The sequence below is a fragment of the Camelina sativa genome, chromosome 5 (genome assembly GCF_000633955.1).
Source record: "Camelina sativa cultivar DH55 chromosome 5, Cs, whole genome shotgun sequence".
Classification (NCBI taxonomy): domain Eukaryota; kingdom Viridiplantae; phylum Streptophyta; class Magnoliopsida; order Brassicales; family Brassicaceae; genus Camelina; species Camelina sativa.
The window spans coordinates 17,108,538-17,125,488 of NC_025689.1; the positions used below are offsets into that span (position 1 = coordinate 17,108,538).

The following is a 16,951-nucleotide window of genomic DNA, read 5'->3' on the forward strand; positions in this document are numbered from 1 at the left end:
CTCGGGATAAGGATTTGGGGCTGGTGAATGCCTCTAAGGATGTGGATTCAGAGTATCAGGTCTTAGATAATAGTACTATCTTGGTGCACGGTCGGGTCTGTGTGCCCAAGGATGAGGAGTTGAGGCAGGAGATTCTGAGAGAGGCTCATGCGAGCAAGTTGTCTATTCATCCAGGAGCGACTAAAATGTACCGTGATCTCAAGAGGTACTATCATTGGGTCGGGATGAAGAAGGATGTGGCTAGTTGGGTTTCGAGATGCGATGTGTGTCAGCTAGTGAAGGCTGAGCATCAGGTTCCTGGCGGTTTACTGAAGAGTTTACCCATTCCTGAGAGGAAGTGGGATATGATCACCATGGATTTTGTGGTAGGATTGCCAGTGTCACGGACTTTTGATGCTATTTGGGTCATCGTAGACCGGTTGACTAAGTCAGCACATTTTCTGACCATTAAGAAGACTGATGGAGCAGCGGTCTTGGCTAAGAAGTATGTGAGAGAGATAGTCAGATTGCATGGGGTGCCAGCGAGCATTGTGTCTGATAGGGATTATAAGTTCACTTCGGTGTTCTAGAAGGCATTTCAGGCAGAGATGGGCACTAAGGTACATATGAGTACAANATCAAAACCCTATTGTATGGAGACTATATATATTGTACATTCACTAATGAATAAGAAAAGCTCATTCTTAATATACATCACATATATAATTAATATTAATAATCTCGTTGATATTCACTTGCACCACTACTAGCTTGATGTACAATACAGTTTGGATTACTACTCAAAATGATTAGTGGTATAAAGTTGAAACTACGTAACATATATGCAACTTTTCGCAATCCTTTAAATTATGATGAATTACACTAGGTGTTGAAATTTTCAAACAAAATGTTTTGTTGAGAATGTGTTGAGAGTTACACTAGGTGTTGTTGAAAATGATTTGTTGAGAATGTGTGTGCTGGATTGGGGTGGTCATTGGGCTGATCATTTGAACCTCGTAGAGTTTGCTTACAACAACAGTTATCAAGTGAGTATTTGTATGACTCCTTATAAGGCGTTGTATGGGAGGCCATGTAGCACACCTTTATGTTGGACTCAGATGGGGGAGAGGAGCATATTGAATGCGAGTTTTGTTCAGGTTCTCAAGCTGAACATGAGAGAGGCTCAGGATCGGCAGAAGAGTTATGCTGATCAGAGGATAAAGGTCATTGAGTTTTAGGTGGATGACAGAGTGTACCTCAAGATGGCCATATTACGGGGTCCGAACAGGTCATTTTCAGAGACTAAGTTGAGTCTGAGGTATATGGGTCCATTCAGAGTGATTGAGCGGGTTGGACTAGTANTCTTGTTACTCGGTCGCTTGGGGTGGTTGGTTGTGCGACTCAGTAACAAGATGAGGTGGTGTTCGGGGTACAAAGTTTCCGTGAGGCGGGGTTTTTGGAGGAAAGTTTCCTGAATTAGAAGTTTCCAAAAGTGGAAAGTGATAAATATGGAAAGTTTTTCGGGAGTTAAAATTTGTCCATTTTAGCGGTGGAGAGCCTTGGAGGGGCTTGTGTGTGGCCTTAGTGGCGGACTTTCGAGTCAGTGTGCCCGTGTGTGGCGGTCTTTTTAGACATTGTGTGGCCTTTCTGGCGGGCTGTTTAGCCGTGTGTGGCCTTTGTGGCGGGCTGTTTAGCCATGTGTGGCCTTTGTGGCGTGCTGTTTAGCCAATTTTGTGGCCTTTGTGGCGGGCTGTTTAGCCAGAGTGTCATTGTGACGGTCCTTCGGGACAGATGATCTTTGTGACGGCCCTTCGGGACGAGTGGCCTTAGTGGCGGTCCTCTTTAGGACATTTGTTTGGCCTTGGTGGAGGTCCTCTTTAGGACATTTGTTTGGCCTTGGTGGCGGTCCTATTTAGGACATTTTGTTTGGCCTTGGTTGCGGTCCTCTTTAGGACATTTTGTTTGGCCTTGGTGGCGGCCCTTATGGCATGTATATGATCCNAGATGGAGCTTGTGGCAGATTATGATTTGGAGATAGCCTATCATCCTGGTAAGGCTAACACGGTTGCAGATGCTCTGAGTCGGAAGTGGGTAGCTTTGGCGCAGGAGCAGGAGTTGGAGTCTCTGGTTGGAGAGATCAGTGCTTTGAGTTTATGTGTTGTTTCTCAGGAACCGTTGGGTTTGGAAGCAGTTGATAGAGAAGATCTTCTGAGTAGGGTGCCGTTGGCTCGGGATAAGGATTTGGGGCTGGTGAATGCCTCTAAGGATGTGGATTCAGAGTATCAGGTCTTAGATAATAGTACTATCTTGGTGCACGGTCGGGTCTGTGTGCCCAAGGATGAGGAGTTGAGGCAGGAGATTCTGAGAGAGGCTCATGCGAGCAAGTTGTCTATTCATCCAGGAGCGACTAAAATGTACCGTGATCTCAAGAGGTACTATCATTGGGTCGGGATGAAGAAGGATGTGGCTAGTTGGGTTTCGAGATGCGATGTGTGTCAGCTAGTGAAGGCTGAGCATCAGGTTCCTGGCGGTTTACTGAAGAGTTTACCCATTCCTGAGAGGAAGTGGGATATGATCACCATGGATTTTGTGGTAGGATTGCCAGTGTCACGGACTTTTGATGCTATTTGGGTCATCGTAGACCGGTTGACTAAGTCAGCACATTTTCTGACCATTAAGAAGACTGATGGAGCAGNATTTTTCCTTATATATTATGGCATGCGGGTTTAGGCCCGATGAGGAGCCAACATTTGGCATGCAGACTTAGGTCTGATGAGGAGCCAATAAAAACTGAAGGTTTAGGCCTATGAGTAGAGGAAAGTCCAAAAAGTCGAGAGCAAATGACACCTGGAGCGTGAGTCTATCGCCTAGAGGTGACCTTCTGTAAATCGGTTGGAGGAGTGCGGGCCGTGGAGACGGCTGCACGGGAGTCCTTGGCTGATGGTTGTTCGAGATTCGAGGACGAATCTAGATTGGTGGGGGAGAATTGTAACACCCGCAAACCAATTTTTGGTAAATTGGTGAGGGTGTCGATTGACACCACAGGAGGTGTCGATCGACACTGATTGTTTTCCGGTTCGACCGGTTCGATTTAGTTATCAATTTTTGGTCGGTTTGGTTTGAGGAGAACCATTAAACCGTGATATTTAAGTGGGGGAACGACCTAGGTCGTGTTTTGGGGTTGTCTAGCCACTGAAAACAAAGAGAAAGAGGAGAAAACATCGTTCTTGAGTTTTTGGGAGTTTTTGGGAGTTTTTGTGAGATTTCAAGGCTTTGTGGGTGAGATCTTGCTGTGGGAGTGAGGATTCAAGGCTAGGAACGTGTGGGAAGCTTGCTGGGAGTGTGGATTCGTCCATTGTTGGTCAGAAACTTCCTGCAAAGAGGTGAGTGCATAACCATGGCTAATGTAAACCTTTGATTCCCTTGTTCTTGCTTGTTTGTTGCTTGTTTGTGTGTTTTCTTGCTGGGATTGGTTGATACAGGTTCCTACGGATGTTTAAGGCTTGGGTTTCGAGTATTGGACGATTTGGAGGAGATTTGGGAGTGAGATTCGACTCTCGACTTCGCGCGGATCGCAGTTGCAGAAGGAGTGTCGATCAACACCACTTGGTGTTGGGACACCAGCGAGTTGGGCATCGATCGACACTGTGGGGTAGTGTCGATCGACACCAAGGCCAGTGTCTGTCGACACTAGGCTGGTGTCGGTCGACACCTCCCTTCCAGCGAGACGATGTTTGATTTCCTGGTTTGTGTGTTTTGTTTGATGCTTGTTTGGAACTTTGGAATTATTGTTGCTTGTGTGTATAGCCCAGTAGATGGGAGGATTGCATCACTGAGTGTTTATCAAATACTCATGCATCTCAATATGTGTTTGTGGTGCAGGTAAAGGCAAAGTGTGATCGTGGAATCAAGGCGATGAAGAGGAGGATGTTCTAGTGGTTCGCTTGGTTGTCTGGTTTCTATTAGGTTGCTAGAGTTGAGTCCTAGATCATTGTTTAGGATTGCTGGTTATTTGATTTATGCTGTTTGGATCATTAGTTTTTGATTGAAATTAATACTGGTTATTATTTTATTGGTTATTGGTTTATTGGATATTTATTGGTTTGTTATTCCGCTGTTGATTGTGAATGTCGTTAGGTGGCTAGTAAGTATGGGACCACTACTTGTAGTTTATTTATGTCTATATATTATATATTATTTATTAAAAAAAAGGTCGGTCGTTTCATTTACATACATTATTTTTTATATTCACTAAATTTAAATGATATATCTGTACTAAAAAATATATTGACACTTATGCAATGTCCTTTTAGTAAATATATGTAGATATCATTTATCAATATTTTATATAATCACCATGACATTATAATTTTGCAAATAAGAAAAAATTAAATATTAATATATGAGAAGGTTTTCTCCTTGCATAACACGACGACATTTGGCATTCTATATTTTCAACACCTATCCTCACTTCTCAATTATTAAATTCTTTTAATTGATTTTCTCAAAATTCCATACATTATTTTCATATTCACTAAATTTAAATGATATTTTTTTACTTAAAAATATATTGACATGCAATGTCCTTTTAATAATTATATGTAGATATCATTTATTACAGTGGCTGAGAACCCCTGTAAATAAGACTAATATGCTTCCTATTATGAATGAGCAGAAAGCTTGAAGGATTGAGGTCGCAAGATCCTTGATTTGATGTTGTTTGAGTTAATATTTGAGGTTTAAAGAAAAAGGATCGACGACGAACACTTTTTTTATTATCTATACATGTGTTCATATTACTTTCTCTGCAAGTAATTTGCAATTTTATAGTATTAAAATTTTGGTTCAAGAAGTTTCAATAAATGTGGATCTAAAACCGAGTAAGTATACAGGTGAAAATATCAATAATTGAGTGCATGTGGTGACTATGCTGATCCATGAAATTTTATGAGAAAATAGGCAATAATTTTGGTTTTGGAGTTTGATGGGTTAACAAGTTATTAAGTGGAAGAATGTGAGAAAGCAGATAAGCAATAGAAAGAAGAAGAGTATAACGAAGAATCAGACGGTAAAAGTAAAAATGACAATTATCGTGAAAATTTGACAACAAAAATGACGAGAAAGAATATGAAAAGTTAGAAAACAATGGAAAAAAAAACGTGAAAACAAAGATGGTGGCTGTCAATTAAATATGAGAAACCAAGATTAATTCATGATTCAAAAAGTGTTTCGTTTGTCTGGCCGTAAAAAAATGGTTTAGTATATGCAAGGTCACCAGTTCGAATGTCCGATCCGCCTCTCCTGGACGTCCAGTTAAAATCCATGATTCTTTTGATCAGATTTGATTTTTTAGCACAACTGATTTTATATTTTTTTTAAATTTTGGTGTATCGGAAATAAAAGTTTGGCCTTAATATTAATTTAAATTATTCTATAAGATAATATTTCATAACTATCTTCAATCATATATTATTTTCACCAAAATATATCAAATAAACCCACGCGTAATGTGGGTTCAAAATGTAGTATAATAAATAAGTTCAGAATTTTATATGGTATTAGAGAGAATAGTGCAGTTCTTGATAATACTCCACTTTATTACATTCATATGATGATGATATTAATATTTTTTCTAACCAAAACTACAACAACAAAGATCTCCGGTACCAAGAGGATTTCTCATGCACATCCCTGTAGTATCATCTGGGAACTTAGGCGGTCCACATCGTTTCCTACAGTCGTCGTCAATATGGCATGAACCTCTAAAATTACACACTCCAGGCCTGATATCGTCTGCCTTCAATACTATCAATTTCCACCCAAAACACAAAGTGATCATAAGTAGTGTACTATGTTTTTTCTAATAGGAAATTATGTATTGTTCTACAATTTGTATGTGTGAATTTCTGTTAGAAAAATAAAATCACGTTTATAAATTATGTGTACAACAAAACTTTCAAGTGAAAATGAGATTTTATAAAGAACTAAGAAAAAAATAGAGAACAAAAATGAAGAAGATGTATAAGATGTTTACCCTGAGAAGTGAATAGGAGAGAATATGTGATGAACAGAATGGCTGCAAGGTGAAAGTTTGACAAAGCCATTTTGTTTGAATGATTTTTATTTTTATTTTTTGGAACATGCCTACATCTTATATAGTATGAGAAGGTTTTCTCTTGACTTTGTATAAGACATTTGGCATCGTATATTTCAACACTTGTCCTCACTTCTCAATTATTAAATTCTTTTAATTCATTTTTCTCAAATTTACATACAGTATTTTTTATATTCACTAAATTTAAATGATATTTCTATACTAAAAAATATATTGACGCTTATGCAATGTCATTTTAGTAATTATATGTAGATATCATGTATCAACATTTTATATAATTATACCATAACATTATAATTTTGCAAATAAGAAAGAATTAAATATTAATATATGAGAAGGTTTTATCCTAATTTTGCATAACACGACGACATTTGGCAGCGTATATTTTCAACACCTGTCCTCACTTCTCAATTATTAAATTCTTTTAATTCATTTTCTCAAAATTACATAATTATTTTCATATTCACTAAATTTAAATGATATTTCTGTACTTAAAAATATATTGACATGCAATGTCCTTTAATAATTATATGTAGATATCATTTATCAATACTTTATATAATTATCATAACATTATAATTTTGAAAATAAGAAAGAATTAAATATTAATATTATAATTTTGGACAAAATAAATTTCTGATAATTAAAGATTTAAATATTAATATCATAATTTTGGGAAAATATAATTTGATGGTCGTTAGATTATTTACTTCATGTAGTTAGCTGTCTTAATCATGCATTCTCCCATATTTAATGTAGGTAGGCATCTTTTTCAAAATATTATAATATTACAATAGTTATTTGTTGAAAAAATATTATAATATTTTTTTCACAGTTTTTGTGCCAAAAGATCAAATCAATTTATTCTAAAATAATTTCAAGATATAAAACAATAAGTATGATATTTTCTTTCTTTAATAGTAATCATTAACACAATTTATTGCATATTAATTCTTTAAAATATAACTCCCATGACGTTTGAAAAATCTTAAAAACAAATCTTTCATCATATGAATACACTTTAATGTATTAAATACAATACATTTTGTATTTTACAAAAAAAAAACACATAGACAAAACCTATGGTATATTTATTCTTTGAAAAGTAACCATAACTCCCATGATGTTTAACCAAAAAGTTATTCGTTGAAAAAATATTATAATATTTATTTCACAGTTTTTGTGCCAAAAGATCAAATCAATTTATTATAAAATAATTTTAAGATATAAAAAAATATGATATTTTTTCGTATTCAAAACAGTTAATATTTGTTTAAACTCATTTTGGTGGGTAATACATACAAACACACTTGTATAAAATATAACATGGGTAATAAGTAATATAAATATTGTGACTAAGATATAAAATCTATCAGAGTTAATGAATTATGTTCTAAAATGTTTATATTAAAAATAATCAAATGGATAAAAAGAAAAACAAATTACTATATTGATATACAAAATAGTCATTCAAAACAACATTTACCAACATTTACAAGTGAGAATATGTTATGTTCCTAAGGCCTTCTTCATCTAACTATTTCTAATGAATAACCACATTTCACATGTTCACTTCTATATATGCTCCAAAATTTTGACTAAACTTATTTATTTCAAAACTTACAAATATCACACAAAGAAAAAAAGTTAAATATTACAAAATTCAGAAAATTATGTGAGAGGTAGAATATGATGTTTGGTGAAAATTTTTTATAGCTATTTATAGATAAATTTGTAGTAGTATGAGAGGTTTTTCAATTTTTTTTTTGGTTAAACATCATGGGAGTTATGGTTACTTTTCAAAGAATAAATATACCATAGGTTTTGTCTGTGTGTTTTTTTTTTTTGTAAAATACAAATTGTATTGCATATAATATATTAAAGTATATTCATATGATGAAAGATTTTTTTAAAAAAATTTTCAAACATCATGGGAGTTACATTTATTACTTTAAATTTGTTCCTTAACGTTACAACTGTGTTTGTATGTATTTATTAACTTTCTTTATGATAACCATTTCCATAGTTCTTTATTTTATTTATAGGTTACGACTTCTTATGAGAAAGGTTTTGCGATGGTAGGATTTAGAGACGAGGAAGATTTGGACGTCTAGGTGATATATATCTCATAATATGGGTTTCCAAAGCCATGTGATTTATCCGAATTTAGTTTTTATTTTCTTACACAATTTAGTCTTAATTATTTTCTTAAAATATAATTAACATCTAATTTCTCTTCTCATATTTTCCATTAATTTTCCTACCCATGATCGATTGTTGATGATGTGATGATAGTGCTTACCCGTAAGCAGAACAAGGCAATGGGATTTGACCATGTGTTCAAGTTTCATCAATACGCATTTAACAAGACTCACCTCTACCACGTGTTTATCAAGTTGAATGATTCAAAGATCACCCTAAGCTAATCCCAATTACATTCATTATAAACAATGTTTATTTTCTTGGACTCATCGTTACCACCAATGTTTTCATGTTTTAGAGTTTTTACTGCAAAAGTATCAAATACATTCACTCACCTCTACCACGTGTTTATTATAAAAATCAAAATGACAAGAAAGAATATAAAGAATAAGAAAACATTGAATAAAAAACATGAAAACATAGGTTGTAGAGATCAATTAAATATAAAAACGAGATAAATTCATGATTATAAAATTGTTTCATTTTTCTGGTGGTCAAATAAATGGTTTAGGATATGTCAGGTCACTAGTTTGATCCGCCTCACTTAGACGTCGATTTAAATTCATGATTTTTTTATCAGATTATATTTTATAACACAACTGATTTTTATATTTTTAAAAGTTGTGTATCTGAAATTTTTTTTCTTTAATACTAATTTAAATTTGTATAAGATATTATATAATGATAAGTCTTCAATCATATATAATTTTCATCAAAATATATCAAATAAACCAACGCGTAGCATGGATTCAAAACCTAGTGGTGGACAAACTAACACATAATGTTCATGCTCATCCGCATTTTATTTTATATGTAATCAATGTTCTTTTTTCCAACGTAAAAAATGATTGTACGTCTTGATTGTGCATCAAAACATGATGAGTTCTATATATTATGGAATACAGACTAAATATTTTAAAGTAACTTTTCATATTAACATAAATTTTCAGTTTAATGCTTAACTAATCAATAGTCATTCATTTTAAGTGACTGAGAATACTTATTTAAAAACAAAACAAATAACAAACATAAGATAATTTATCGAAACACAAAATATAAAGTTTTAAATATTTTAATAAATTTAAAATATATTAAAATTATTATAAAGTTATCTCTCACATCACGCGAGTCTACTTCTAGTATATATATACACAAAGGAGTCAAACTTCTATACCTTGAATGCCAAGGTAGTAAATTTACTATTAAAAAAAGAAGGGATGGTAGTAAATTTTGTAATGGTTTTTGGATTTGTTTTCAAGCAACAAATTTAGTATCCAATATTATAAATATTCATAAATATGATTGGATACTAAATTTGTTAGTATAAATATGAATATTTATAAATATTCATATTAAAAAAATGAAACAAAATCCAGCTCAAAACTAAAGTAAAGAAATCTACATAAATCTTCCCCATTCTTGTGACTATATGTTGTAGATAAAAAAAGTTTGCATGTATTGTGATTTGAATTTTTAAAATGGGTATATTACTCAATCACTGAAGAAAAATGTATGAAATAAACATATATTATGGGCTTACCATTTTGTTGGTGTTTCAAAATCATGTTATAAAAGAAACTAAAATGATTTCAAATCTGAATGAGTAATAAGTTTGATTATACAAGTGTCCATATTTTAGTAGTTTTTCGGTTTAATTTTGTTCTTAAACCGTATAATTTATTGAATATTATAAATATTCATAAATATGATTTTTTACTATACAAAATCTCTGTTTTTTTCCTAAACTTCAAAAAATATATTTCAAAATATTAATATAGTTTACAAAGTAAATAAAATCAAAGTAACCAAAATCCATACAAGGGATCACTCTCCATTTTACTAATTTTTTTTTTGTCATCCTTACCCAATGGTAGTAGGTTCTGTAGTTCTACAATGGTCCGTAGATTTTAAAGGTCCAAAGACCATAGTTGAATCTACCGCCTTCAATGATAGAAGATTCTACAATTGTTTTGGATTTTGGTTTTTTAAAAAATCATTTTTTAACCCTATCAAAGTCTTTGAAAATTTTGATTTTTTTTTGTGTATAAAATCTATGGAATCCAGTTTTGTCTTACATTTGTTTTCTTAGTAGAAACTCGTGAAACTGTTTTAATATAGCAATAAACTTTTGGCTACCTACAGGCAACACTCCATTGTAGAAATCTACTATCATTCTCCATTAAAGAATCTACTACTATTGAAGCTAGTCTTTGGCTAGAAAGTGTAGCAGAATCTACTATCATTAAAGATTCTACAATGGTTTATTTTCTAAAAATTCGTAGTTCTCCTATCAAAGTTTTTGATAATTTTATTTTTGTGAAATCTGTGGAATCCAGTTTTGTCTTACGTTTGCTATCTTAGTAGAAAATTCCAAAAACTGTTTTAGTATGGAATGGCGATAATGTTTTGGCTACCAACACTTCCGAGTTCCTACAACCACCACTCCATCTTTTTTTCCATTGACTTATGAGCATAATCAAAGAAAATAGAGTTAAACAAAAAGAAACTAAAAACATCTCTAACGGAGGGAAAAAACAATTTTCCATGTCACCAACATGCAGATTGGCTCATCTAGAGTTATACCGATAATGTGACTATGTGAGTATGGGACACATTCGGTTAATTCGATAACAAAATAATGCATCCGATTCAGACTCGATGTAGAAGTGATATTATATATGCCTTTGATCATAGTCTTTGACAAATCCGGATTTAGACATGGCTCAACAAATTTGGCCATTTTTTTTTATTGAGCATAGCCCATTCATCTATTGACCATGCATGGCCCATTTTTTTACTTATAGCTCTGGCCTCTGGTATATTTTGTTTTCATCGAGTCGCGGGTGAAAGGAGATCGCAATATCTATTACTATCCCACGTTCTCACCCAAAAATTAGTCATCCCAAGTTCTTCTTACCAACAAAATTAGCCATCCCGAGTAGGCAAAACATAAAACTTGGTGAAATATATTTCGTATAAAATTAATATCGTCTCGTCTACGCTAATACTTTCGTATATTTAAGTGAAGTTATCTTTTTAAAAGTGTTTATTAGAAATGATAATTCTTTTTGTAATGAAGAAAAAACTCAAAAAAGGTTTGAAAAAAATAATTGAAGCCCGAAAAAGCCAACAAGATAGGAGACAGGGCCATGAACGTGATCTGCCCAACAAAAGGGACCTTTTTTTTTTTTTTTTGCTCTGTAACTTTTTCTAAAAAGCAAAAAAAAAAAAGATGAGAGAGAGAGACAAAGGTCCTTATTCTTATGTTTTTTCTTTTATCTTTCTCTCTGACCCATCTCTTCAATCTAATCACATTTTTGTATATTAAAAAGGTGTTTTCTTGAAGTACCTGTCCGAATGCAAAAACAATGAAAAAGAATTCAAACTGAAAATCATGAAAACATATTAAAAATGTACTATTTTTTTCCCTCACAGTAATTTTTGATAAAATTAAAAAAGAAAAGGTAGAAAAACAGAGTGTCTCTTCTTTTCTTGTTATTCTGTCAGTATCTTTCTGTGTGTGTTTGTGGATTTTTTGGCATTTTCATTTTGGATTTATGCTTGTTTGGTCCCTTTCCTTTTGATTACTTTATTTATTTATTTTATAATTCCTTTTTCTTTTCTTTTTTCTTCTTCTAGTGGTGTGAGAATAATGTGAGAGAGTAGGCAGTTGAGATTAGATGATTTGGTAATAGTGGTGTGGAAATTAGAAACAAACCTTTTGAAAGAATGTTATAGAGAGAGAGATTAGTAGTTATTCAATAATTACCACAAAAGTAACAAAAATGATTAAAAAAAAACCAAGAGGCATTAGTATCACTCAATAGCTCAGCTTTGTTTCTCAGATCTCTAGAAAAAATTCTCAGACTTTCAGAGCATTTTGGTGGTTTTGTTTGCTTGGTTTCTCGGGAAAATTCTCTCTTCTTACTTTATTTACTTCTCTCTTTCTCTCTCTCTTCTCTCTCTTGTCACTGCTCGTTTAGCACTCATTCTCTTAATGCTTCTTTCAAAAATTCTCTCTTTCCTAAAGCTGAGTGTTTTGCAAGAAGTCATTTTTCAATTTGGGTTTTCTCTATTCACTCCATTTGATTAGGATTCAGAGACAGAAACAAAAAAAAAAAGAAAAAAGAGAGAGGTTCCATTACTGGAAAAAGAGTGAGATTGCCTCAAAGTAGTTTCTGTGTCTGAAAATAGACAAAAAGGCTAAGGCATTTTTAGAGAGAAAGATGAGTTGGTGGGTTTACTGAAACTTTGTGTTCTTTTTTCCCTGACCAAAGTTGATTACTTTAAGAAGAGGGATATATGGTCATGGACGGTGTAAGATTGGTCGTTTGGAGATTAGGATTTCTGGTTTTAGTGTGGCTGTTTGATGTCTCTACTGCTACACTTTCTCCTACTGGTGTAAACTATGAAGGTGAGTCTTCTTCTTTGAGACATCTCAGATTGGAGTTTTGTCTGTGAATTTATCATCTTTTTTTCTTAGTTGTTCCGAAAATTCTGGTGAATGTTTTTGTGTGTGTGGAATGGATTTGGTTCTTTTTGTTTTCTTTAGTGGATAATAAATGTCACAGCTTTAAATGCTCACCAGACTCATATCTCAAGCTGTACGCCTGTACCCAATAGCAACTCAAGTTTTACTTCTTTCTCTGTGGAACAGTCCTGCAGATAGTTCATTTATAAGGATTTGTTGGTTTTTTCTTGGATAAGATTACAATTTCGAAAAAAAAATGCAGCTTTAGGGATAAGAGAATTCATATGAGTTTTTGAGGCTAGATTTGTTCTATCTATCTAAAGTTTCTTTCTTTTTGTTTGTCTGAAATGAGCAGTGACGGCCTTGGTGGCTGTGAAGAACGAGTTGAATGATCCGTACAATGTTCTTGAGAATTGGGATGTGAATTCAGTTGATCCTTGTAGTTGGAGAATGGTTAGTTGCACTGATGGCTATGTCTCTATGTTGTGAGTCTTCTCGTCTCTTCTCTCTCTCTCTCTCTATTACACAAGACAAAAAGACTGGAGAGATCTCTGAGACTTGTTTTGTTTTCTTGACTAAACAGGGGACTTCCTAGCCAAAGCTTGTCTGGTACATTGTCTCCTAGAATCGGAAACCTTACCCATCTACAATCTGTGTAAGTTATTATAGTCTTTGCTATGTTTGATTCTTGTTCTTTAGTTTTGCTTCTTGTTGAGCTTAAGGTTTTGTGGTGTAGGTTGTTGCAAAACAATGCAATCACTGGTCCAATTCCCGAAACGATTGGGAGGTTGGAGAAGCTTCAGACACTTGATCTTTCGAACAATTCATTCACCGGGGAGATACCGGCCTCACTTGGAGAACTCAAGAACTTGAATTACTTGTGAGTGCTCCTCTACGGTTTCACAATGATTCTTTTGTTTATAAAAATTCCAGTTTAAGTCTCACTGTTTTATTGTTCCGTTCTTGTTCACTTCCATTTTCAGGCGGTTAAACAATAACAGTCTTACAGGAACTTGCCCTGAGTCTCTATCCAAGATTGAGGGACTCACTCTAGTGTATGTCTCTAAAACTCTGCTTTTTCTATTGTTCACAGTCCAAAATAAAATACATTGGAAGAGTATTTACTAACTTATTTTGTTATTGATTCTTATTGTGCAGTGACATTTCGTATAACAATCTTAGTGGTTCGTTACCAAAAGTTTCTGCCAGGACTTTCAAGTAAGTTTTACTAGAGTTATCCAAGAACTTACCTATCCATTGAAGTGAAACTAAGATTCACCATCGTTTTTTTTTGTTTTCTGGACGAAAGGGTAATTGGAAATGCGTTAATCTGTGGACCAAAAGCTGTTTCAAACTGCTCTGCTGTCTTTCCTGAGCCTCTCACACTTCCACAAGATGGTCCACCAGGTATTAGCCGTCTGCTTCTCATGGATCCCTATTCTTCTTCTGCGTCAATGGACCTTTTCGCTTACTCCTTTGGTTGTTTTAGATGAATCAGGAACTCATACCAATAGCCATCACGTTGCTCTTGCATTCGCCGCAAGCTTCAGTGCAGCATTTTTTGTTTTCTTTACAAGTGGAATGTTTCTTTGGTGGAGATATCGCCGTAACAAGCAAATCTTTTTTGATGTCAATGGTTGGTATCTTGAAATTTTCTCAGCTTTGCTCTTGTGCCTGGAAAGACTAACAGTTACTTCTTGATGGTGAAAAATTTGCAGAACAATATGATCCAGAGGTGAGTTTAGGACACTTGAAGAGGTATACATTCAAAGAGCTTAGATCCGCGACCAATCATTTTAACTCGAAGAACATTCTTGGAAGAGGCGGTTATGGGATTGTGTACAAAGGCCATTTAAGTGATGGATCTTTGGTAGCTGTGAAACGTCTCAAAGACTGTAACATTGCGGGTGGAGAAGTCCAGTTTCAGACAGAAGTAGAGACTATAAGTTTGGCTCTTCATCGAAATCTCCTCAGGCTCCGCGGTTTCTGTAGTAGCAACCAGGAGAGAATATTAGTCTACCCTTACATGCCAAATGGGAGCGTCGCATCACGCTTAAAAGGTATAATGCAGTTTCCAAAACCAAATTTGTTAAATCTCTTTGCGCCCTTTTGCAAGTTTGTAATAGTTCAGTCTTGCTGCAATTTTTGTTTAGATAATATCAGGGGAGAGCCAGCATTAGACTGGTCAAGAAGGAAGAAGATAGCGGTTGGGACAGCTAGAGGACTAGTGTACCTACATGAGCAGTGCGACCCAAAGATAATACACCGGGATGTGAAAGCAGCTAACATTCTGTTGGATGAGGACTTTGAAGCAGTTGTTGGTGATTTTGGGTTAGCTAAGCTTCTAGACCATAGGGACTCACACGTCACAACTGCAGTTCGTGGAACTGTAGGCCACATTGCACCGGAGTACTTATCTACGGGTCAGTCGTCAGAGAAGACCGATGTCTTTGGCTTTGGTATACTTCTCCTTGAGCTCATTACTGGTCAGAAAGCTCTTGACTTTGGCCGTTCCTCACACCAGAAAGGTGTAATGCTTGACTGGGTAAGCCCCTTTTTCTCTGTTTCTTGATTCACTTCCTATTCTGGTTTTGGTTTATGTGTCTGAGGAAATGAGATTGTTTAAAAATGGCAGGTGAAGAAGCTGCATCAAGAAGGGAAACTAAAGCAACTAATTGACAAAGAACTTAATGACAAGTTTGATAGAGTAGAGCTCGAAGAAATCGTTCAAGTGGCGCTTCTATGCACTCAGTTCAATCCATCTCATCGACCAAAAATGTCAGAAGTTATGAAAATGCTTGAAGGTGACGGCTTGGCTGAGAGGTGGGAAGCGACGCAGAACGGTACTGGGGAGTCGCAACCACCGCCGTTGCCACCGGGGATGATGAGTTCATCTCCTCGTGTTAGGTATTACTCAGATTATATCCAGGAATCGTCTCTTGTAGTAGAAGCCATTGAACTCTCAGGTCCTAGATGATTAATTTATGTAACTCTCTTTTTCTTGTTTTCATTTTTTTTTTTTTTTTGGTTTGTTTTTGTTTTTGTTTTTTATAATTGATATAAAATGTGGAGTTGAGTGTAATTTTATGTAAAAAAAAGTTAAATGCAATAGAAAATGTTGATTAGACTAACACATCAATCTTTAAATTTTGGACATAGATAGGGCATAAAAATCGAACCGAATTGTCTATAAACATTAAATCAAATTGAACAAAATTTTAACTTCATTTTCCAAAATCAAAACCCTTGAAATTTGAACTGAGTAAGCCAAGAAAATAACACACTCATCCATAACCAAATAAATATTCCAAAACCGAATCATATCGGTTTAAAGAGGACCTGGTCCAAAAGAATCGAATTCTATCCGGTCAAAGCATTTAATCCAAGAATATAGTTGTTACTCACAAGTCACAACTATGCCTCACACACACCTAATTTTTGGCGACGCGACAAAACCACCGAACAAAGGAATTAGGATGGTCTTTTTGTACTCTCCACAACATGAATGAACAAATAAATATTGGCCAAGTAGAGTAGTAAACGTGGAGACTATTTCCACTGTGACGACAGAAGGCGTGCACTTACAGCTTCAGACCACACACACATGAGACCGTTAAGAAGATCACGCGGCTATAAGCAATCGCAGTAAACGAGAATGATGTCGGTCCAAAGTCTCGTGACTCCTTTTTATGACACGTGTGGTTAGACATAGTCGGTGCCACTCTGCACGTATTTTTTGGTCCATTACCACGATCCGCATTAACTTTCTAATTATACCTTAAAAATTATCAAGGGAATTAATACTAGTAATTAAAATTATACTACAAATTAGCACCTCCTCCATTATTGTTAGCTTTTTCCTCTAATGAAATAATTCTCGTTACCTGCACTATTTTATATTCACTAGACTTCCAACATTCATAGAAATACTAAGTAGTAACCCGTGCTACAGCACGGGACAAATATTTCAAATAAATTTTAAATTCGTAAAATGACTAATGATTATATTTACTTTAGAATGGAAATGCACGTTCCGTCCCGTCCCATCTCCACATGTTCCAACCCATCTTCTCTCGTCTCGTCTCGTCTCATCCCATCTCGTCTCGTCTCATCTCATATCGTCTCGTCTCGTCCCATATCCATCCAATTTTTTTTTGTCTTACGTTCGTTCTCTTTTAAATAAT

General features: G+C 34.7%; 1 protein-coding gene across 2 annotated transcripts; it reads left to right on the forward strand.

Annotated features, from left to right (window-relative positions):
* Positions 11,957 to 15,906, forward strand: LOC104787091 (protein NSP-INTERACTING KINASE 3). Of its 2 annotated transcripts, none has more exons than XM_010512605.2 (11): positions 11,957 to 12,710; positions 13,123 to 13,252; positions 13,351 to 13,422; positions 13,504 to 13,647; positions 13,751 to 13,822; positions 13,926 to 13,985; positions 14,077 to 14,174; positions 14,266 to 14,403; positions 14,486 to 14,827; positions 14,921 to 15,312; positions 15,403 to 15,906. In XM_010512605.2, the coding sequence occupies exons 1-11, from the start codon at positions 12,599 to 12,601 to the stop codon at positions 15,742 to 15,744; spliced, it is 1,902 nt and encodes a 633-aa protein (XP_010510907.1). In that variant the 5' UTR covers positions 11,957 to 12,598; the 3' UTR covers positions 15,745 to 15,906. The 2 variants fall into 2 exon arrangements, with proteins under 2 accessions (XP_010510907.1, XP_010510906.1); XM_010512604.2 differs by having other exon boundaries at positions 11,960 to 12,710; positions 14,257 to 14,403.